This window comes from Trichosurus vulpecula, chromosome 2, assembly GCF_011100635.1.
Source record: "Trichosurus vulpecula isolate mTriVul1 chromosome 2, mTriVul1.pri, whole genome shotgun sequence".
NCBI classification, from domain to species: Eukaryota; Metazoa; Chordata; class Mammalia; order Diprotodontia; family Phalangeridae; genus Trichosurus; species Trichosurus vulpecula.
Window position 1 is genome coordinate 290,814,903 of NC_050574.1, and position 24,456 is coordinate 290,839,358.

General features: G+C 37.5%; 1 protein-coding gene across 1 annotated transcript in view; it reads left to right on the forward strand.

Moving 5' to 3' along the window:
- The window catches only part of ZRANB3 (zinc finger RANBP2-type containing 3), a 214,946-nt gene that overhangs the window by 134,709 nt on the left and 55,781 nt on the right, over positions 1 to 24,456 (forward strand). The window contains 4 exon segments of the mRNA XM_036745880.1: positions 5,566 to 5,685; positions 7,088 to 7,207; positions 12,713 to 12,892; positions 16,068 to 16,220. Of these exon segments, the coding sequence (XP_036601775.1) occupies positions 5,566 to 5,685; positions 7,088 to 7,207; positions 12,713 to 12,892; positions 16,068 to 16,220 (573 nt within the window).

Below are 24,456 nucleotides of genomic sequence, written 5' to 3' on the forward strand. Positions count from 1 at the left end.
TGTTTCAGAGACCTCTTGATCAGCTTCATGATATCCTAGGTAAATATATTTTATCCATTTTCATTAAGGGTACTACATCTGTCCTAAATCATTCTTATTTTAAAGTCTATGATAATAATAATTCAAAACATTTATAGCACTTACTGTATGCCAGGCACTGTGCTGAGTGCTTTACAATTATTATCTCATTAAATCTTTCCAACAAAATAAAAAGAAAGGCAGTCCCTAGCCTCAAAGAGCTTACAATCTCACAGAGGAAGACCATACACAAAAGGAAGGTGAAAAGCAGGGAAAAGGGAGCCAGAGGGAGGGAAATGGGTGAGGAGAAGGTAACCAGAATGGGAATATGATGATAAAGTACAAGTAAGTTCAAAAGCAGAGTAGCTGGTGGGAAATAGGGAGAAGACTGTGCTGGGGCCCCTCCTTACACTCTCCTTCAAGTTCTACCTTCTCTAGGCACACTTATGTAGCTACTACGGTCCTTTTTCCTTTCCTGTGACATTCTTTTGCCTTCTTATCTCTCCCTATTCACCTTGTTTTCTTTCCTCCATTGACAGTGTTGACTACTATCTCCTCCTGGATACTCTCTGTTCTGGGATTTTGTGACACTACCCTCTCCTGGTCCTCCTCCTACTTGTCTGAGCACTCTTCACTCCTGGCTCATCACCTCTATCATGTTGCCTCTTTGTGTGTGTTTCCCAGTGCTCTGTCCTGGGCCCTCTTCTCTACCAGTTCTGTCTCTTAGTATAAATATCATCAGCTCCAGTAGCTTTAATTATCATCTATGTAGATGATTCACAGATCCAGTCCTCAACTCTCCCCTGAGCTTGTCTCATATCACCAATTATCCGTTGGAAATTTTTTTTCAAACTAGATGGCAAGGAGACATTTCAAACTCAAGATGTCCAAAACTGAACTCACGATCTTAGTCCCAAATATACCCCACTTCTAAACTTCACTGTTTCTCAAAGGCACCATTATTCTTTTCATTGCCCCAGATTATAACCTCACCTCTATCTTTGGCTCCCCTCTTCCTTCTACAAACCCAAATCATGTGTCAGATCTTGATTTTTCTACCACTACATTTCTGCCATCTGATCCCTTCTCTCTCCTCACCTACCAAGTACTTTAATTGAGGTTCTTGCCACTTCTCACTTAAATATCACAGTAACCTGATTTGTCTCTGTGCTGCCTCTTGTCTCTCACCACTCCCATCTATCCTATGTACTGCTGCCAGAGTAATTAAGCATAGGTCTGATCATGTTACTTCCTTACTCACTGTTAGAAACTAGGGCAGCTTTGACTACAGATTGTTTAATTCTTGTATTTGCATTCCTAGTGCCTAGGATGATGTCTGGCACATAGTAGACACTTTAATAAATGCTTGTTGATTGTTTGATTTTCGTCTTTGAAATACTTTATTTTTTTTTCTTCAAGGAAGACTGTAGTCTCTCTTTTAACCTGATGAAGGTCACTACAGCATTCTCCTCGCTCTTCATATTTGCAGAAAGCAAAATCTTAATTCCTCTCTCATTCTTATTGGTAATTTCCAAAGCTATCTCATAGCAAATCAATCCTTTTGCTCTCCCTTTTTCTTGTATTGGTGACTCATTAACTGTGAATTCCTTAGCAAAACTTTATTTACAGTAGAAAGCCTACACATTTCCCCATAATATAATACTAGCTTGCTAAGTTGCCTTTGATTGAGAGTTAGCAGCTTCTTACCAAAACTCCAGTGTAAACGTAAGCTTCTCATAACTATTCTCTTTGAAAGGGTCTCAAGTAGCCTCTAAGTACCAGCCACTTGGTAACTCTTCCTGGCTCTTCCTTCTCTCTTGCAGATCAGATTCTTGAGCTCCCCTTGGAGAATGGGCAGGAAACTTAGCTAGGGGGTGGGAATTCAAGCAAAAAAGCCTTGTGGTGCTTGAATGTGTGATTGATGAATATGGTTTTTGGAGTGTATGAATAGCTCATTCCTGTGACCAGTCTTCGTGAACAGCCCTGAAGTCAAAACTATTTAAACTGTATGGGTTAGACCAGAGGTTACCAGACTTATTTGGCCTACCACCCCCTTTAAAAAAATTACTCAGCACCCTCCCCTCCCCCAGAAATCTACTTTCTTTAACTCTTTAATGTTTTTTTTAAATTTGCATCATTTCAAAAAAATGTAAAATACTTTTTTTAAAAAAATGACACATCTGAAATTTAATAATTTGTTATAACTTTGTGGTTTGTTTCCTGCATTGAAATTTTGATGATGCAATATTGCATCATGTAACCGTATAGTACTGTATTGTAAACAAGTCATTGCGTGCATATATTCCTCCAGTGCATGCTAGACTTACCTACAACATGCAACATGCTCACCTGCCAACACTTGCTTGTTAAGACCTATTGGCCAACTTGACCACTGTTCAGTTATAACTTGCATTTGTGTGTTTATTTGGAAAATAATGTAATCATGTAACTCTAACTCTGTTACAAAATGGGTAAAGCCTGTACAAATGGTTTTTCAAAGTTCTCTTCTTTCCTTATGCTTCCACCACCCCCTTATTTTTATTCAGTGCCCCCCAGTTGAACATGAGGCTATTACTGCTCCCCCTAGATCATCCAGTGCCCCCCAGGGGCTGGTATCCTCCACTTTGGGAACCTCTGAGTTAATCCATAATGAGACAAGATTCAGGAGTGTTAGTTTTAAAGATGAATTCTACCACTAACTCTGTGAACTAGGGCAAATTACCTAAGTTAGTTTCCTCTAGACCTTACTTTCCACATCGGTAAAATGAGTGGGTTAGACTAGATCTCTAAGGACCTTTCCATTTCTAACAGTCTTTGAATACATTAATTTAGATTCAGCTGCAGGTTGTAATAGGTTCTGAAGCATAACATGAAAGTGATGTTTTTGGAACATTTTCCCAGGAATGTTAGAAGATAAGGCTAGAATGTAAACTAGGACCAAGTTAAGCTTTTAATTCTACCCTAATGAGCTTGGGCTTTATTTGGATCGCAGTATGTAGCCAGTGATAGTTTTTTAATAGTTGAGTATATTATCAGAACTTCATTTTAGCAAAATTAACCTACCTTAGTATTTTAGATGGGTGGAAACTGGGAGATCAATTAATAGGACATGGCTATGGTCATGGTGAAAATAATTAAGTCATGATCCAAGATCATGATAGTGATAGAAAGGCGGGCATAGATGCAATTGAATTCTACTGGTAGAATTGACAGGGCTACACAACTAACTAAATATGAATACAGAGAATAGAGTCAAATATAACTAAACTCTTCAGACTAACTCGAAAAATGATTTCATATGAACATAAATAGGGAATTTAGGAGAAGTAATTTGGGGAGGGAGAATAATAAATTAAGTTTGGGACCTGTTAAGTTTGAATGATCAACAGTAAATACACGTGAATTCTTTCTTCATTGTGAACTGTTCTTTTCATCTTTCCCTCTAGTATACCTCTAGCATACTCATAAAATAATACACAATTGCATGTGGTGAGATGAAATGGCATACATTTGCACACCTTATAATTTTCAGGCAAAATGTCATCATTGTGGATAGATGTTTTTATGTATAGATCTTTATATGCAAACAGATTATATAAATATACATATACACAGGTGTATTTAGAATCTGTCACATGCTGTATTTGTATTACAATACAAGACAGAACACATTTATTAAATGCCTGCTCTATGCCAGGTACTATGCTAAGCACTGGGGATATAAATAAGTAAAAGAAGGACAGCCCCAGCCTTCAAGGAGCTTAGAATCTAATGGGGGAAGACAACACAAATAAGGAAGCTGAAAAGGGTTGGGGGTAGGGGAGAGATTATATTTTTAACATTTCGTTTTTTAAAAAATTTTGAGTTCCAGATTTTCTCCTTTCTTGCAGTCCCTCCCCCATTCATGGAGAAGGGAAGCAGTATGATACCTGTTATACGTGTGAAGTTTTGCTAAACATATTTCCATATTAGCCATGTTGTGAAAGAAAGGAAGGGAGGAAGGAAGAGAAGAAAGAAATATGCTTCAGTATTCACTCAGAGTTCATTGGTTCTCTTTTTGGAAGTGGATAGTATTTTTCATCATGAGTCCTTTGAATTGTCTTGGATCATTGTATTGATCAGAGTAGTTACGTCTTTCACAGTTGATCATTGTTACAATATTGCTATTACTGTGTGGAATTTTCATCTGCTTGTGCTTTGCATCAGTTCATATAAGTCTTCCTAGGTTTGCCACTGAACTAGCATTAATAAGTCTGATCATCACCAGAATCTGCCTTACCATGTGATGTGCATTTTTAAAGTAAATTCCTTCATGAATGACTTTTAAGATGTGATAGTACAACGAATAATTCAATAAAAGTAGTAAAGTGTTAATATTTGTTAAAATGTATATACTTTGAAATATGCATATATACATGTGCAGTTTGAAATGTATGATAAGTTTGTGTTCTGAAGACCAATTTGTAAATTGTTTGGAGTGTTTATTTTCCAATAAAGGCAATATTATAAATTATGCTACCAAACTAACCCCTAAATTCAACCCACTTAACTTAAAAGATAGACAAACTATAGTTCTGTAGTGTTGGTTGTGGTCCTGACCTTCTTGAGATGTTCTGATTTAATGGAGGAGCAATAAGGATAGGCATTCTGGGCCAATAATTTTGGTGATGCAAAATGAGAGGACAGCAGTATTAGGGAAGAGCTAGGATACTATCGAAGTGCCTGGGGTAACAGAAGCCCCTTCATAAATTAAAAGGGTCCCTGAGTAGGTAAAGGAAATAGTCTTAAAGGTTAAATTTTTAAACTTGACATGTACTTTATATATTTATCAAAATAAATTTATTTAGGCAAATATAAAAAAACAAAGCTACAGGTTACAGATGAGTTGCCAATCTACGTGAGTTGAAGTTTCCACACGAGGAATTCCTTATGTAAATGAATAATCAGGTTTTGACCTACAAAATAATTAAGTAAATCTTAATTTATTGATTTTTAAGTAAATCTATTTGCAATGACAACATAGTTAGAATTTTAAAAATTAAAAATTTTGTTTTGTGAGTGTTTAATCATGCTTCTCTGAGGCATTATGTGTCTAGATTGCAAATTTCTACTATTTAGAATATTTGGAAATACAAGATATAGCTTGTGGAACAAGTCACATTACTTTAAAGTTTTACTCTGTGTGGAAATTGTGATTATTGGGTTTCTCCACTTAAAATCTCATGATTTTCTCTCTGAATTGATTTTCTTATAGTTAAAAATATGTAATTTCCCTAATGTTGTTTATACAGTATGTATGTTTCTCTGAAAAATTGTACCAATATGGTCCTAAAAGCATTGATTTATATCACATGTGCAAATACTACATTTCTCAATGCTACTTAAAGGCTCAGAAGAACATATAACAATTATAAAGTTCACATAAATTAATTCTTAGAATATCCCTGACCTCTCAAGAAATTTTCATTTTTCTTTGAAAAAAACATGGCTGGATTTTCTTTGTAATAATTTTTATGAGATTAATTATATGTTGTTTTTTATATTTAGGCAGGTGCAGCAAAGGACTATATTAAAATGATGTTGCAGAATGATTCACTTAAATTTCTAGTTTTCGCTCATCATTTAAGCATGCTCCAAGCTTGTACGGAAGCAGCTATAGAAAGCAAGGTATGTTTAGTTTTCATATAAACTATTTTTACATTCTTCTAATGCAGATTGCTTACGAATAACAGTTTGTTTAAATTTACCTTATGGTGAAAATTATGCTAATTGGAAATTAAAATTCTTCAAATTGGAAGGACTTTAATTATAGGCTCAGGGACAAAATAAATGTATGTGATTCAAGGTCCATCCTAAATTCAGAGGTTTATCACCAGGCTAGACATGTTATAGTGAATCATTTAACTACAACCGCTTCTCAAACTGCCTAACACGTTATAGAGAGGTTATGATACACTTTGTAGAAGGGATTAGCCACACCAATGGACTTGTTCTTTGAAATGTAAGGTATTAGGGACCACTAGAAGGGACCATAGCTAAGGTATAATCCAGTATAATGGCAGATTGAGTATAGAGGAAGGGATGAAACATAAATAGATAGCTAGATAGAGTGAATGAGATATATTAAGTGCTCACTGTTTGTCAGGTAGGCACTGTAATCATTGAGAATAAACATACAAGCAAAAATAAAGACAATTTTTGCTTCCGAGAAGCTTACGTTCTAATGGGAGAAGACAACACATAAAAGGGAGCTGATAAGGGAGTTACCTGCACAGGGGCAATGTGGAGAAGTCCAGAAATTTTGAAGCAAATCTGAGAGAGGCAGGAGCATAACTATCTTGGACACTTCTCAAATGAAGTTTCCAGAAAGGGCCTCATCAATCAGAGGTGGCGGCAGATGCATCTTCCAACATGAGAAAGTTTTTAGGGTGAATATGGACTTGAGAGACAAATGAACATAGCTGGTTTAGGCACTTCCTCAAATAGTAGTTCCAAAGAGGAGCTCACCAATCATAGGAAGGGGCAGAGGCTTCTTTAATGATGAGAAGGTTTCTGGGGTAGAGCTGGAATAGTTCAGAGAGCTGGAGTTGAGAGAGAAATAAGAAATGTTGTACCATGTGAAACCAACAGAATTTGGCAACTATTTGGACATGGGAGTTGTGAAAGAGAGAAGAGTCCAGAATAGATTTAGACTAAGTGATTGGATTTGGGGGCTAATGAAGAAGGAAGAGTCAAAAAAGATGCCATTTTTATGAATCTGAGTGTCACTGGGAAGATGTTAGCACTCTCGTCAGAAATAGGGAAATTTGGAAAATGGGCAGGTTTAAGTTGAAATACCATTTTGGCAAGTTGACTTGAATTATAGAATGGACATATAAGTGGAGGTGTTCAGCAGGCAGTTGACTGAATGTGTACATTTGGGAGTCTTCTATGTAGAAATCATATGTGAATGTAAGTCAACTATGAACTATGTTAAGTTTATAAAGTATTAGAAAAATGTTGATCTCATTATGTGATGTAGCTCCACAAGAACTTGCCTTGACTTTGCCACTTTCCTTGTAAACCTTAGGTTCGTTACATTAGAATAGATGGAGGTGTTCCTTCTTCAGAAAGAATATATCTGGTGAATCAGTTTCAGAAGGATCCTGATACTCGAGTGGCTATCCTAAGCATTCAGGCTGCTGGCCAGGTAAGACAAAATGTGAAGATAACAGAACTTAATTTGCCAGTGGAAAATAACTTACTACCACTCTTCAGTTGCAAACAATAATAACATCTTCAGATCCCTGGAAGAAGATTGGACTTAAAGTCAGGGAATTCTTCTATTTGAATTCTCCCTCCATCACCTATTAACTGTGTGTTTTTAGTAAGTCACTTAACCTTTTTCTCCTTTAGTTCCCTCATTTGTAAAGTGGAAATGTTACCCTGTGTATAGTATCTATAACACAGAGGTTTTGTGAAGATAAATAAGGTGATGGATACCTGAGCATATTGAAAATCTTAAAGACTACAAGTTTCAACAGTGGTTGTTAGTATTCATGTTATTTTTTCAAAAGGTCAACACCATAAAAACAAGAAGCTTAGTGTGAACAGCTGTGGTAAAGTCACTATGTATATCTTTTGGATTGGGGTTAACAATTAGGAGGTAACAGAAATTTACAAATATGTAGAATCATTCATATGTGTGTGTGACATTAGTTCATGTTGTTTAGGTAGATAAAATGAAATACTTCTGTACTTGGAAGTGCAGTTATGAAATGGTTATGCCCCCATTTAATGAGCAAAACTGTCTAATAGTAGGTAGAGGTTGACCTCATAGCCCTGTACTAGTGTTGCAAGTGAAATTCAACAAATGTAGACCAAGGCCTGTTTTCTCCAAGCAAGATAACATTTTATTCACGGGGCATGAATCCTGAGAATAAAAGGGTCAATGGCTGCCTCAGTTTCCAGCCAAAGACTTCGAGCAAAAGGATAGCTCCCCTTTTATAGGTTTTGAGGAGTACAGAACAAAGAACAGAACAGGGTAGTGACATGACAGGGTTGAGGGCAACGTGACTGGTTACATAGCTGAAGTGTGGGAAACAATATGATTAATTGGAAGTTGGGAATGGGGGCTAGCAACAATCTCCCTCCTTCCGTCCTTCCTGTGACTAAGATTTGATTTTTTTTTTTAGTCCATCTACAAGATAGTTGCCCGGACTTCTTTGGATAGCAGACCAGACATCCTTGAAGAATACTTGGTGGTGTAAAGATAATTAATCCTGGCTTCCATTTATGGCAAGCCACATCCCTGAAGGCAGCAAAATTCCTTGGGGCAAGAATAGAACAGTGATTGGCAAGAGAACTGGATTTCTAAACTTAACCCATTACAGGCCAGTTGAATTCTGAACTAAATTCAGAGACAAGGAACCATGACTTAAGCTGTTATAAGACAAAATCAATTAATTGTAAATAAGATCAATAAAAAAGATACAAAATCAATTTAATCTTTTCACTAGGAAAGGTCCCTCTTTCCTTTGTGGCTTCCATTGAGTCCTCATGCTGTAAAAAAGAAACACCAAGTAATGTAAGAACAGGGTTGATCACAGATATTTATGAAAAAATATTAAATCTAGGAAATGTGTTCTTTTTTCTTTACTTTTTAAAATTCATTTTTAAAGATCTGCCATCTTTCCCTACCACATTAAATCTCACTCTTCACTCTGAGCCTTTCACCTCTCTATCAGGAGGTGGGTAGCCTGTTTCATCATTAGTCTTTGGGAATTGTGGATGGTGATTACACTGATCAGCATTCTTAAGTCTTTCAAAGTTGTTTGCCTTTTCAGTATTGTTGTCCTTTTGTATATTGTTCTCCTGATTCTGTTCACTTCACTCTGTATCAGTTCATATAAGTCTCCCTGGGTTTCTCTAAAACCATCCTCTTCATCATTTAAAAAAAAATTTGTTTATTTATTTTTAGTTTTCAACATTTACTTCCATAAGATTTGAAGTTTGAAATTTTCTCCCCATCTCTCTCCTCCCTCTACCCCAAGATGGTGCATAATTTGATATAGGCTCTACATATACATTCATATTTGAAACTATTTTCTCATTAGTCATGTTGTAAAGAAGAATTAGAACCAATGGGAGAAACCACGAGAAGGAAAAAACAAACAACAAAAAAAGAGAGAGAGAGCAAATAATATGTTTCAATCTGCATTCAGATTCCATGGTTATTTTCTGGGTGTGGACAGCATTTTCCATCCTGAGTCATTTGGAGTTGTCTTATATCTTTGCATTGCTAAGAAGAGATGTCTGTCAAAGTTATTCATCACATATTGTGGCTGTTACTGTGTACAGTGTTCTCCTGGTTCTGCTCACTTCACTCAGCATCAGTTCATTCAAGTCTTTCCAAGTTTTTCTGAAGTCTGCCTGCTCATCATTTCTTATTGCACAATAGTATTCCATTACATTCATATACCACAACTTGTTCAGCCATTCCCCAGTTGATGGGCATCCCCTAAATTTCCAATTCTTGGCCACCATAAAAAGAGCTGCTCTAAATATTTTTGTACGTGAGGGTCCTTTTCCCATTTGTATGATCTCTTTGGAATACAGACCTAGAAGTGGTATTGCGGGGTCAAATGGTAGGCACATTTTTACACCCCTTTGCTCTCCAGAATGGTTGGATCAATTCACAACTCCACCAGCAATGAATTAGTATTCCAATTTTCCCACATCTTCCCCGACATTTATCATTTTCCTATTTTGTCATGTTAGCCAATCTGATAGGTGTGAGGTGGTACCTCAGAGTTGTTTTGATTTGCATTTCTCCATTCAATAGTGATTTAGGGCATTTGTTTTTTCATGTGACTGTAGATAGCTTTATTTACCTCATCTGAAAACTGTCTGTTCATATAATTTGACCATTTGTCAATTGGGGAATGACTTGTATTCTTATGAATTTGACCTGGTTCTCTATTTTAGAAATGAAGCCTTTATCAGAGACACTGGGTGTAAAAATTCTTTCTTAGTTTTCTGCTTCCCTCCTAATCTTGGTTACTTCATCATTTCTTATAGTACAATGCATAACATTTATAAATCATGATTTGTTTAGCCATTCCCCAGTTAATGGGCACCCTTTCAGATTTCAATTCTTGGTGACTTCCAGGAGAGTTTCAAATATTTTTGTACATGCTCAATTAAAAGTTTATTTTGCTTAGGGCTAATTTCCTCTTAATCTACCATACCTTTAATTCTTCATTCTCCCTTATCTACTTTCTCTTCCATTTCCCCATTAGTGAAATATATTTCTCTACCCATCTGTGTGTCTCTGTGTGAATTCTTTCCTGCTTTGACTAATTCAGGTTCGATTAAAGTTCAGTTGCCAGTCACTTCCCCCACTCTTCCTCCTTGTTTGTGTAGACTTCTCCTTGTATACTCTGTGATTATGTGAGATTATTTTCCATAACTTTCCTTTTCTTCTCCCACCTAGTATGTTATTCTTCCACTCTGTTCTTCCTTTAAAACCCCCAAGATTAACAGAACTGTTAGAAGAATAGTCCTAATCTTATGACCTATTGATCTTTAGTCTCTGTACTAGTTGATGGTGTGGGCTGGTCATAATTCTCATCATAACTACTGTCTTGTCCACCTAAATCTGACTCTCTAAGGGGTCCAGGCCAGCGAGTAGCTTTACTATAATACCTCCTATACCTCATCCCACCCCAGGGGATGGCAGAAAGGCAGCTCAGTTCCTGTATAGCCAAAACTATAGTCAAAAGCCCCCACGGGCTTGCCTCTTGGGACCCTGGCTTCTTAGGGCCTCCCTGCTAGGCTAGTTGTAACATCTGACCTGGCATCCCCAGATTCTAGGCTTCTCATAGCTCAACCTATGCTCTATACTTAGAACTGAAAAGGACAAACAAAACAGACCAAAACCCCAAGCTCATTTCTGAGGGCCATCTTGTCTAGTAGGAAGGGAAGAAGGCCCGTTCTCACATGTTACTGCTTGGCACCCCCACTGTGCCTGAATTAAGACTGTTACCCCGGATGCCACTTGCAAGAGAACTATGCCTCAGTTGGGTGGATTTAAAGACAGATGATTCTAGCCATGCAGCAAACACAAAAGAGGCTGCCCCCAGACACACGATAGGCTAAGTCAGAATGGCATCTCTCACATGTAATCTGGGCATGAAGCAAAGCCTCATTATACTCATAAAAAGGAAATATAGAGATGGTAGGCAGCATGATAGAGCAGACAGAGAGCTGCCTTCAAACATAGGCAAACCTAGGTTCAGTACTCCCTTCAATCCCTACTGGGCACATTTATGAACCTGGGCACATTTAACTTCTCAGTGATTCAAGCCACTCTTTAAGATTATACATTGCAGAAAAGCTGTCAGTCTTCATTAGTATAGGCAATTTCTTGCCATGAGCTCCCCACACCAGTGAAATCAGAGATCTGGAATGGATAGGTAGGTAGCTAGATAGATAAATAGATGTGTATATATTATTTTTACACCTGCACGCACACACACACAAGTGATTTATAGATTTGTGTGTAATATCATTATATCTTGATAAGAAATTTTAGCCTATTTTATTAGATAATTGTATGAAATTTACTTTTTATGTTCTAATCATTTTTCCATTTGCCCAGAGCAAGTAATAGTTATACATTTTGACAGGCCAAATAAATTTACAGACAACACCAAGTTGAGAGGGATTGCTCCTGTGATGCATTATAGAATCAGAATCTGAACAGATCTATGTGGGCTGGAACTTTGAGCCAAATCTAACAAAATGAAATTTAATGAAGATAAATACAAAACCCCACACCTGTGTTAAAAAAAAAACAAAAACAAAAATCAGTTTTACATGTACAAGAGGCATGGCTAGATAAGTCTGTGAGTTGTCATGGACTCAAAACTCAACATGGGTTAACAGTGTGTTACAGCATCCAAAGAAACCAACATATGATGCCAGGCTGTGTTAAGATAGGGTTTGTGCATCAGACTATGGAAATAACAGTCCTCTAGAACTCTAGCATTGGCAGTCCAGAGCTATATCTTGCTCCATTCAGGATACCATTATTTTAGGAAAAACCTTGATGAGTTGGAAAATATCAAAAGAAAGATAACCAGGGTAGTACAGGGCTTTGATATCATGCCAAACAAGGATTGGTTAAAGAACATAGGGATGTGTGGTCTAGAGAAGACTTACGGGTAGCAGGAGGTAGATGTGTCACAAAAGCCATCTTCAAGGCATTTGAAGGGCTTTTCTATGAAAGAGATATTTAATTGACTGGTTGTGGCCCCAGAGGACAGAATTAGGAGCATTGTGTGTGGAGAGTGTAGATTCAGCTACCTTGGAAGGTAATGAGTTACTCCTCACTGGAGGTATTCAAACAGGAAGGGATTCTTAGTAAAGTACCTATAAGACTTCATGAAGTCTCTGAAACCTTGTCATTTATGTTGTGTATTCTGTGTGATGTTTAAAATTGATTTTGTATATTTCATATGATGCTAAAAATGAAAGTCAAAATTATAATTTATAGACCCCTTATTCAAACAATATTATTTGAAAATTTATGCAGTTTTTTTGGTGTTACTGAGCAATGTTGATTTCCTTCCAGATATTTTTGCTGTTCCTATATAATATGCTTGTATCTTAGCCATAATAAATTACCATTTCTTTTGGTTATATTGCTTAGGGTTTAACTTTCACTGCAGCGACTCATGTCATATTTGCTGAGTTATATTGGGACCCAGGGCACATAAAGCAAGCAGAAGACCGTGCTCACAGAATTGGACAATGCAATTCTGTAAATATCCACTATCTTATTGCTAATGGAACGCTGGACACTTTGATGTGGGGGATGTTGAACCGCAAGGTAAACCAGCTAAGTTACCGACTTACTTTGTTACAGATAGTATCCTTCATGAATATGAGGTGTTTTTTTTTGATGGTTGACCTCCAGAAGAGGCTTAAGCAAACCAAGATGACTGTAACTAGGGTATGGAGTAAGAAAATAATCTCTGAAGATATATCACACTCTGAATTCCTGTGATACTAATTAGCGTACTATCACCTATAGTGAAACCATGGCATTAAGGTTTATCTACACCTTCTCTCCACTAAGATTCTTTTCATACCACAGTAGAGACTTCTAAGGGGTTATGTTCCTCCCACAGTGTACTCTTCTTTGGAAAGGTTCTTGTATCTCTGCCTCTGCTTTTCATTTGGGATGAAGATCAGTGAGTACACCAGCAGCCTCATGCCCCATTCTTGAATTGGGGGAAGGGAATTATCCCAGTTTAGCTAGTCTAATGCTCCTTCCCCTACTCCAATCTAATCCAGCACACATTTGTTAATCCCTTAATATCTGAATCTTAGGAGTCAGCATGGCCTAATGGTTCTAGTTCCAGATTTGGAGTCAGGAACACCTAGATTCTTGGCATGGTGTGGCCAGAGTGGCCTTTGTTTTCTTTGAGTGACTCAGCTTACCTCATTGAGCCTCGCTGGGTACTGGGGCTTCTCTTCCGGGGCAGGAAGCCCAGCGACCATGCCTGGGAACAGAGAACTTCCTGTGTGATGATTCATGGGGCTGGCTGAGGGGAGGTGTTGACTCCAGAGCCACGCCCTATTGGGTGTTAACCTAGTCTGCGCTAGGGGGAGGGGCCAACTCAAGAACCAATTGGCCCTAGTCATTCAGGCGCGCTTGATGATGTCAAATACTCTATAAGAGGGGAGAGGACAGCTTGAAGAGCTCTCTTTCCTTTTCCGGTTGGTGTGGGAGTAGCGGCAAGCGTGACTCTGGGCCAGCCCTTGCTCTCGGGCTGAGCCCAGATGTTGGTAACTATGAATTGTATTGGGTCTGTCTGTTGATATTTGTAATTTGTTTGTATTTTGGTTTTGAGGTTCAGGGTGCTGGTTCGTTTCCCCCAAACTAAATGAATGTTCTGAACCTCAGGGTGCTGGCTTTTTCCCCTGAAGTACGTGAATGAATCTGTATTTGGTATGTCTCTTGATGCTTGTCTCTTTGCTCCCCTGAATGCTAACTGAATGCTGGCGTTTTTCCTTTGAACTAGATGAATGTTGTCTGTATGCTAACTGAATGCTGGATTAAAGTAAGCTGGTCAACCCCTTCACCATGCTTTCCTTGTTTAAGCAGATAAAAAGAACCTGTGCTTTCCCGGTGTCCCGGCAGCCCCCTGGGTGCTGGCAGCCTCCTGGGTGCTGGCAGCCTCCTGGGTGCTGGCTGTGGGGGGGATCTTACGCCCCCACAGAAGCTGCTAGCCAGATTGTTAATACACATGGCTCCTACACTTGCTGAATGACTAGGGAGAAGCCATTGAACTTTTCTGAGCTTCAAGAAGTTTTGCATTTGTGGAGGGAGTTCCTAAATCAACAAAGTCAAAGGTCCTATTAACATTTATGGGTGTCAGTCAACAAACATTTATTAAGCTCTCAGTCTGTGCGAGGCACTGTGCCAGGCAGCTAGACAATGTGATAGATCAAGCACTGGGCCTCGAGCTAGAAAGACCTGAGTCAAATCTGTCCTCAGACCTGCAGAAGCTGGAAGATCATGATAGCACCTACCTTTTCAGGCTTGTTGTGAGGATCAAATGAGAGAATATTCGTGAAATGCTTAGCACACTGCCTGCTACATAGTAGGCACTCTATAGATACTTATTCCTTTCCTTTCCTGGGCAATGAAAGGCAAAAATATGGTTCCCTGCTCTCAAAAAGCTCACATTCTAATGAGGAGACAACATATGGATAGCCATGTACAAATTAGATATATCCAGAGTAGATAGAAAATGTAAATAGATAAGTGTATACATGATAATTTAAAGAAGAAAATAGCAATAACTATAGAGGATCTAGAAATTTTTTTGTAAGGGGATGATGTAATCAACTCTGTGTTTTTGGAATAACGCTTTTGGGAATTATGGAGGATGGATTGAGAGGGGAGCTACATAGGTATGTAAACCAATCAGGAAGCTCTTGAAGTGGTTCACGCAAGAGAATATGAAAGTTTGAACAAAGATGGGAGCTTTGGAAGTAGAGAGAAGGGAACAGGTGAGGCAAATGTCAGGTAGGTAAGACTAACAACACTTGGCAACTGATTGGTTTTGGGGGTTGAAGAAGAGAGAAGAGCCCTGGGTGACTAAAAATTTTAACCTCAATAGAAATAGGAACATTTGGAAGAGGAACAAATTTTAGGGGAATTGTAATCAATTCCTTATTTGACATATCCAAGAGAGTGCCACAGAAGCCAAAGGAATAGAAAGTGTCCAGAAGGAGAAAGCTTGGTCAGCAGTGTGAAAAGCTGTACAGAGGTCAAGTAGAATGACTGTGGAGAAAAAGGTACTGGATTTAGTAGTAGAGTTTTCTAGTAACCTTAAAGAAATTAGTTATGACAGTTTTTCAAATATATATCTCATCCCTAGAATCCTCTTCTGATGGTCTCTTTCGTCTTAGCTTATAGATGGTGGGTCTTCTTAGGCTGAAAAAGCTGTAAGTGTAAGTCTGTACGTATTTATTGGCCATAGCCCAGTCTGATTAAATGGGAAGAAGCTCATGTCTAGAATGCAGGCTACTATGTGATGGAGGGTTTTGAACACGGCTGAAGAAGGCCTCCTGAATTCTAGAGGTGTTCTGAACTGCATTTCTGGAAAAAAATGTCTACACTGATGAAGTTATAGATTGTTGAAGGTAAGGGTGCAGACACTCAAAAAGACCCAAAATAGAATATTATTTAGACTCCAAACAGAATAGCAGGACAATTATTTTATTCTTAAGAAATTTAAAAAAAAACTTTTAAAGAAATCTTGGTGTTGTTCTCTGAGACCTTTTATCTATCAAATATAGGTATCATTGAGTAGGTATTTTAATTATTTTGAAAAATATTACAGGTCATGTTATTAACGTTAAAGCATAAAGAAATCTTTTATGGTCTACAGTGTCTGATTTAAGTGTAAGATAAAGTTAAGATTTCATTAACTTTCACAGCTAAAATTAGATGTGAAACTGAAAAACTCACCTGTTTCTCAATCCTGCAGGCCATTGTGACTGGTAGCACATTGAATGGTAGGAAAGAGAAACTAGAGGCAGAAGAAGGTGACAAAGAAAAGTGGGATTTCCTGAAATTTGCTGAAGCTTGGACTCCAAATGAAAATTTTGAAGAAATGAAAAATGAAGTTCTGTTCACCCATGTAAGGTCACCTTAACCTTTGCATTTTTTAAACTCTCCTCCCATCTGTATTGAAATCACAGCCACTTTGCAAAAGTTTTCAAAATGAGTCAGCACTTTCCATTATCTATGTTAATGAAGTTCAGTCATATTTTAGTCCTGTCCAACTCTTTGTGACTCTCCTTGAGGTTTTCTTGGCAAAGGTAATGGAGTGGTTTTTCATTTCCTTCTCTGGTTCATTTGACAGAGAACTAAGGCAAATAGGGTTAAGTGACTTACCCAGAGTCACACTACTAGTAAGTGTCTGAGGCCAGATTTGATCTCAGAAGAGGAGTCTTCCTGACTCCAGGCCGAGTACTCCATTCACTGTGCCACCTAGTTGCTGAAGAGCTTCAAATATTGATAAGGAAAATATGGATAAGAAGAAGCAAATAATACCAAAAATTCCTGTTGGTATAGAAAGAGCTCACTGATTTGCCAGGAAAGACAGCTGTCAAATATCACTGATATTTACTTAGATCATTTTCCCCAAATGGTGTTCCATGATATCCTGTGTTCTGTTGACATTAGATAAAGATTCTATGATAAAATTTTAAAGCTAGCAGCCACTTTCCCTCTAATATATTAAAAACAACATTATGTTTAAATAAAAAGGTTCTACATGTATTAATTTTTCATTATGGCAATGGTTTTAATTTCCTTCGTTTTTCTCCAAAATTTTCCCAATCCCCTTTATTTTAGGAATATTTGGTACCCCAGCCTTCCCTCCCCATCCCACCTTAGTCAGCACTCTGACCCTAAACTATCACTCTTGATTCTGATAATATATTTCAAGTTTAGGTCACTAAAACTGCATGGAATCTGACTCTGTTTCCAGATTTTATTTAGCAAGAAGCATACTCATTAGATGTAATTATTCTAGGCTCAGAAATGTAGTAGCCAAGGAAATGGTATAGGAAATAGCTCTGAGTCCCACATGGTCATTCCACTAAGTAAATTGTAAGGAAATCATTATAGAAAATCAAGACATAGTAGGATGAGGCAGCGGTGCAGCTGTTTGGGCAAGAATGGAAATGGTAAGCAGGGGATCATCAGTTCCCATGTTCAGAAAATCGGTGTTTAAATCGTCATCAGGGTGGTGGATTCTAATAGAAAATAATACACAGTTAACTATAAACATTAAGGCTGTGCCTATGCCAAAAAGACTGCCAATTCAGTTTAAGTAATTAAAAGAATCAAAGCATTTTGTTTGGTATTATGGAATTTAAAAAGTCCTAGTTGATTTTTCCCAGTTCTATGGGAACTCAGTATTTTTTATAAATTTCTGAAGTAGCACCATGTCAGTTTTCCCCACACCCCCATCTCCCACCCTCACTCCCCATGACAAACAGCGTAGGCGTGTCAAAACTTTTTCATGTACTTGGATCTTACTGTCATTCTTATATCTTGTTCTGTCACCTCTCATAGCCAATTGGGGCAGAAGGGTGAGGAAGAAGGGAACAAGCACTTATTAAGTGCGTGCTGCATGCCAAGCACTGTGCTAAGTGCCTTACAAATAATAAATCATTTGATCAGTTGCCAAGTCTTTTTGATTCTACCTCAACAATTCGCTCTCTTTTCTGTCCCTTTTCTCTACTCACAGCTTAGTACAGGTACTCATCACTTCTCACCTAGACAATTGCAATGGCATCCTAATTGGTCACCTGTTTTCTAATCTTTCTTCTCTCATTCCCCTACACAGCTGCCAAACAGATATTTCTTAATTGAATTGTTATGTTTAACCAATATGTGTTTTGGAGTTTGCAGCTATGGGTATTTTTTTTTCTGGAGGAAACCTATGCATTTTTAATTGATATTTCCTTTTTCTGTATTCTGAAATTTTCTTACAGTTTTCTTGTCTTATTTCTTGAATTGTATTGTTCAGGTTAGGATCCTTAGGCTGACTCTGCACATTCTGTCTGCAAGATCATTATATTTTCTTTGAATTGAAACCATGTTTTCTTTTAAAGTTATTGCTTATTGCTTTTCTTTTTCAAGATTGTCCTTCACTTCCGTGTTTTTGCATTCCTAATCAGTTGTCCTCTCTTTTGTGTCTTTGTTGAGACTTGGCAAGACAGATCTAAGTTTTTCTATTTTACCAATTATTTCTATTCTGTAGGCCATTAATTCTGTGTCCATCATTCTTATTTCTCTTTTAATCCACTCTGAAACAGTTTGCCGTAGTTCTGTGTTCTCTGTCTCATCCATTGTTGAGCCATTTTCCTTTTTCTGTAGTAAAACTTCATAAACTTCTTTACTAGATCTGGAGGCCATATTTCTTTCTGCTGTTAATATTTTTCCTGTTGATTTATGTTTTTGAGTTTTGATTTTGTCTTTGAGTTTTCTTCCTCCTGAAATCTTTGGTAATTTCAGTCTCTTTTACCTTTCTTTTCCTCTATTACTCATTTTCTGACTCCCTCAACTCTCATATTAGTTTCCACGGAAGATGGATCTCAAAACATCTCAGTCTCTTTCCACATTGGGTAATTCACAGTTCACCAGTCTAGGTCTCTGCTTCAGTTCACTTCTGGGGAGGCAGAACTGGCCTCAGCTGAATGCTGAGCCCTTTCTGTCAGGCTTAGAGGAGGACTCTATGCCCCCCACCCCGACACTATGTCCTGTCCCATTCCCCCTGTTCCTCAGTTCTGTACACCAGCAGTACAGAGTGCTTCCATAATGGTGCTACTGCAGCTGGCATTGTTTTTTGTAGTTTATATCTCTCTGGCTTTGGGAGGAGGGGGGCAGGAGTTGGGTTGTGGGATTGAGCAGACACATCTTCTGCCCTATTCCCTCTCTTCTTCCAGTGTCATGCAGAGATCTTTTGTCAAATAAAATTCTGCAGTGGCACTGGCTACTAAGGCACACCCTCCCCCACTGCCCCACCTCCAGCAAACTTCTGGAGCCTGGAGCCCAGATATCCAAGGCACTGGAAAAAGCTCTCTCTTTCTGTAGGGACTGAAGTGTAGGGTTGGGTTTTGTTGCAATGACATAAGTTGGATCTGCTGGTACAGCCTTGCTGCAGGTAGCCCAGCAAGTGTTGGGGTAGGGAGTGCTGAGTTAGTTCAAGGAAGGGAATTGTTCATGGGGTTTTTTGTTTTCATTTTTTAAGTCTTTTTTGGTTCCTGGTGTCCTAGGCCATGGAGATAGCTGAAATTGCTTTATCTTTGGCACATAATTTCTGTTTTGGAAAGCTTTGAGAGGTCATGGGTATAAGAGAAAATGTCTAATCCTCTACCTTGTTGATCATATGATTGGAAATTGATCAGTCCATCTATTAAGATTCAGATTGATTAAAGTCATTCAGCCTATCTGATATGAGTCAATAATGAATTCATAAGTAAAATCCAAAACACCATTCCTGCATACAGTAGCACCGCAGTAAATTTTTCAAATTGTTAAACCTTTTGAAATATTCTATTTGACAAATTGATAAATATATAAGGTAATCTTACTTTTTGTACTGAATACTGACTATGAGAATTCAGATCATTGTGGAAAAGAATTCTAAATATTCATGTTTATTGTCTACAGGGTCATCTTTAAATCTAATAGAAAATAAATCATGTTTTTAATATTTTAAAATTTTAATGATTTTAAAATCATTTTAAATATAATAGAAAATAAACCATATTTTTACTCTCAAAGAAAATTAGCTTTCTATTGTGGAAAAATTGACTGTTCTTGTGAATGCAACAGACTGTCAAAAGATTTGTCCACATAACACCAAACATTTGGATGTGACTGAAAAATACATTCAATTACCTGCTTTTGAGGGGAAATCACAGCTATTTTGTGAATTAAATAACTGAAGATATTTTTCTTTTAAAAATACATTCTTATGGACTTTTTTGGATATGTTTTTAAAAGATTTTTTAGTTGCAAGGAGGAAAGGGCTTGTTAGATATTAAAGAACTAAATAAACATGTACTATTAACTGTTCCAATTTTCATGTGACATAAGGATATAGCTTTTTAGGAACTGAAGTTCAGTCTATTAGAAGTATACTATTGATGTATAAAGATATTCATTTGAAAGGAATCTGTCATGTACTGAGATCAGTCCCTTTTGTTTGTGTGGTTTTTGTTCAGCTATAACCATAGTAATCTGTCAGATGCTTGTCTTGCTTTTATTGGTTTTACTAGATTTCCTTTTGCTCTCCTTCAGTTTTAATACCTTATGTTTATCTTCACCATTGCCAAGAGAATCATCTCAGAAGAACAGTAGTTTACTACAGCATAAAGTAGAGCAAAAAGATTAGGTCCCTGAACCTTTCAGAAAAAATACATCTTAAGCATTTTACAGTTTTTATTCCTAGCGTTTTAAACAAAAAGCAATATTGAATAAATGAAAAGCAAAGCAATGACTTAGTTGCCAACTGTATAAATGGAGAAAAATGCAGCTCTTTCTCATGTTCAGTCTACCACATGGACACATTCTTTTAATCATATTTCATTGTTGCCAAAAACCTCATGCTGAAAATTAATATTTTGCCACACTCAGATAACACTTTAAATTTTAGAATAATCTTCATTTGATTTTTTGTTTGACAGTTTAAAAAGTCATTTAAAATAATTATTTCTAAGAAAATAACAGGACTCAATTAGCTAGAGTCTTATATTCATACCATTTGGCATCCTAAGAAGTTATTTCTAGTTACAAAGAATGCAGCTAGAAAATAACACATTTTAGCTTAATTTTGCCATTAACTACCAAAAGATAATGGTATATAATGTTTATTTGATTAACCTACATTGCTCCCTTCCCTTCCATATTCACTATTCATTATGTGCTAAATGGATCATAAAATGAAGTTAATATTTAAATATTCAATTGACCATTTATAGGACACCTACCATGTGCTAAGGCTTGTGCTTGGTACTGGGTGTGTACAAAGATACAAAACTACAGTTTCTTCTCAAGAAGTTTACAGGCAGTTAGAGGTACATGTAGTAATGCAGGTATATGAAGTATCATACATAGTAGTATAGGTAAGCGCAAAGTAAAGATCTTTTAAAATGTTATAAGAGGGGTAGCTATGTGGTGCAGTGAATAAAGCACTGGCCTTGAAGTCAGGAGGACCTGAATATAAAACTCATATACCGAAGTTTTGAGCTATAGAAGTTGAGAAGTCTGCTGAAACTATTAAGAGGTTTTAAGCGTAAATATAAGTGTAAACCAGACTTTCAATTTAGGCATATTTCTGCTATAGGACTTTTAATTCTGGAAAATTAGGTGAGATGAATAAAGCTGTCTTTCTCTAGTCTACTGGATGTTATTGACACATTCCAACATCTCTAAAGTTGATTTATAGGGCTACTTAAGTTTAGCATCTTCATTAGTAATCCTAGAGCCTCTCTTTACATTATGTTAATCATCTGACTGGTAGGGTGGGATTATTATTAATTGTGCTTATCTTAGGTGCCACCAAAAATGAATAGATTCCTTATAATTATATGGGATATATAATAGATCTATGTAGAAATATATATAGAAAAAATTTAAAACCAGAAATGCTATAAAAAAACTGCATTTAAATCGAATCCATCTTTCAGTAAACTGTAACCAAATAACCTTTGCTGAACATCTGTTCCTTTAGCTATTTTTCATATTTTGTAATCGATAAATTTTAACATAAGCCAACCAAAAGCCAAAATAGTTAAACAAAACAAAAAATGTGATAGCAAATGATTACATATGCAATTATGTACTTTTGCTATTTACAATTCAATATGAAACAGGAAAGCTGATGTTTTAACTTCTTTTTCTTTTTTCATTAAGTTTTATTGATATGTTTCATTTTTTACATGAGTCACTTCCTCTTAGACCCACTCCTTTTACTTGAACTTGGAAACATGGGAAAACGGCTAGGCAAAACTGACCTCCAAAACCACCACAAGTTGTTTGGACACCTTTCATTTTTTACTTTAAAGTCATTTCCTGTTAAACTGACTATCCCTATTAAACTTTTCCTTATAACAGAGAAAAACAACAAAGCGAAACTGACCTACAAAGCTATCACAGGTGGTAGCCTATCAAAGATTAATACTACTACTAATACTAGCTAGTGCTTTTATGTGCACATTACCACTTGATCCTCACAACAGTCCTGTGAGGTAGACATTACTGTTATCCCCACTTTATAATGAAGGAAACTGAGGATCAGAGAAATTAAGTGATTTACCAAGGTTGCAAAACTAGTATCTGAGGTAGGAATAAAACCCATGTGTTCCTAATTCCAAGTCCCATGCTCTCTCCATTACACCAGCAATGTCAAACTGCCTACCCGTGGGCTACATCCTGCAGCACGCCCCAAAGCAAATTAACCTCATGTGATTCTCCCTCTCCCAATATCTCACCCCTCCAGAATCTGTTCATCACCCTTGTCAAGGCTTCCAGTTCATCTGCCCCTTCTGTACTTTCTCAGGCTGTTATGCCTGTTCTGATTTCACTTACTTTCCTCACCAATCTGAACCCCATAGTTAACCTACTCAGCATCACTCTGTCCTGTTCTGTAGACTATCTAGAATGTCTCCTGTACTATTGTTGTTAGTCTCATGCAAATACCAGTTCTATTTTTGTTTCGTTTTTTTTTTTGGAGGGGGGAAGGCAGGGCAGTTGGGGTTAAGTGACTTGCCCAAGGTCACACAGGTAGTGAGTGTGTCAAGTATCTGAGGCCACATTTAAACTCAGGTCCTCCTGACTCCTGGGTGGGTGCTGTACTTGCTGCGCCACCTAGCTGCCCCTACCAGTTCTATTTTCTACCTCCATTTTTTTTGCCCCACTTTCTGCCTCCTCTGTTTCTATTCCTATATTGCTGAATGTAGATAACTTAGTATGTTACAAATCTGTATAATACAACTTCAACTGGGCCTTCACTGTAAGAAGGCAGTCCTTTTGTACCTGCCTAATTGATGCCCTGTCTCACTCCCCACAGAAGCAGTTCCAAACCTTCTTTTCAGTCCTTGTACACATCCCCCTCCTCCTGCTCTCTTTACTGAAGACCCAGACTTATATTTCACTAAGAAAATGACATTATTTTATGCAGATTAATTAATATAAAATATTATTCACTGTTAGAGCCTTCTCTCCTCTTTATCTTACAACCCCTTGACACCATTGCTCATATTTACTCCTTTACTACAGTCTGAGAAAATGGCACGTCTTTCCAGGACAATCCTTGTACATACACTCTTGATCTTGTTCTGTCCTTCCTTCTTCATCAGATTGTCTCCACTATTATCCTCCTATCTAATTTTTCATCTCTCCCTATCTCTGGGTTCTTTCCCTTCGGCCTATGAATATGCTCAAGTCTCCCCCATCCCTAAAAATTCCTTCACTAGGAACTACCATCCCTGCTCAGCACATACATCATGCTTAATAAATGCTTATTGCCTCTTGGCCTGCTAGCTGTCATCCTATATCTCTTCTCCATTTCTCAGTGAAACTCCTTGAAAAAAAGAATTTAGCAGCATCTCCACTTCGTCTTCTTTCACTCTCTTCTTAACCATCTGTAATTTAACTTGCAACCACACTACTCAGTTGAACCTACTCACTCCTAAGTTACCAAAGATATCCTAATCGTCAAATCTAATGGCCTTTTTCACTCTTCTTCCTTCCAGACACTTCAGTGTTGGACAGTACTGACTATTCTTTGCTCTTGGATATTCTTCTTTTCTTTGGGTTGTTCAATGTTGCTTTCCTTCTACTTGAGAGTGCCTTTTCATTCTCTTGCTGGTTTATCATTCATGTTACTTCTCTTGACTGAGCATACCCCAAGGCTCCATCTTTGGGACTCTTTCTTCCCTCTTCTTTCTCGTTTGATGACTTCATTATCTCCAGTGGGTATAGTTATCATCTCTATAGAAATGATTACTAAATCTACACATTCAACCCCAATCTCTCCTAAATTCCAGTCCTATATCACTGAGCATCTGTTGGACATTTCAAACTGGATGTCCTATAGGCTTCCGAAATAGAACTCATTTTGTTTTCCCCCAAAACCTACTCATCTTTCTTAACTTCCCTATTACTGGGAAGACCCCCTTTATCCTTACAGTCACCCAGGTGTCATCTGTGATGCCTCGCTCCCTTTATAAATATTCATTCAGTTGCCATGTATTGTCATTTCTGTCCCCACAGATCTCTCACATATGTCCACTTCTCACCACAACCATAGTTCAGGCCTTCATCACCTTTCCTTTGGGCAATTACAGTAGCCT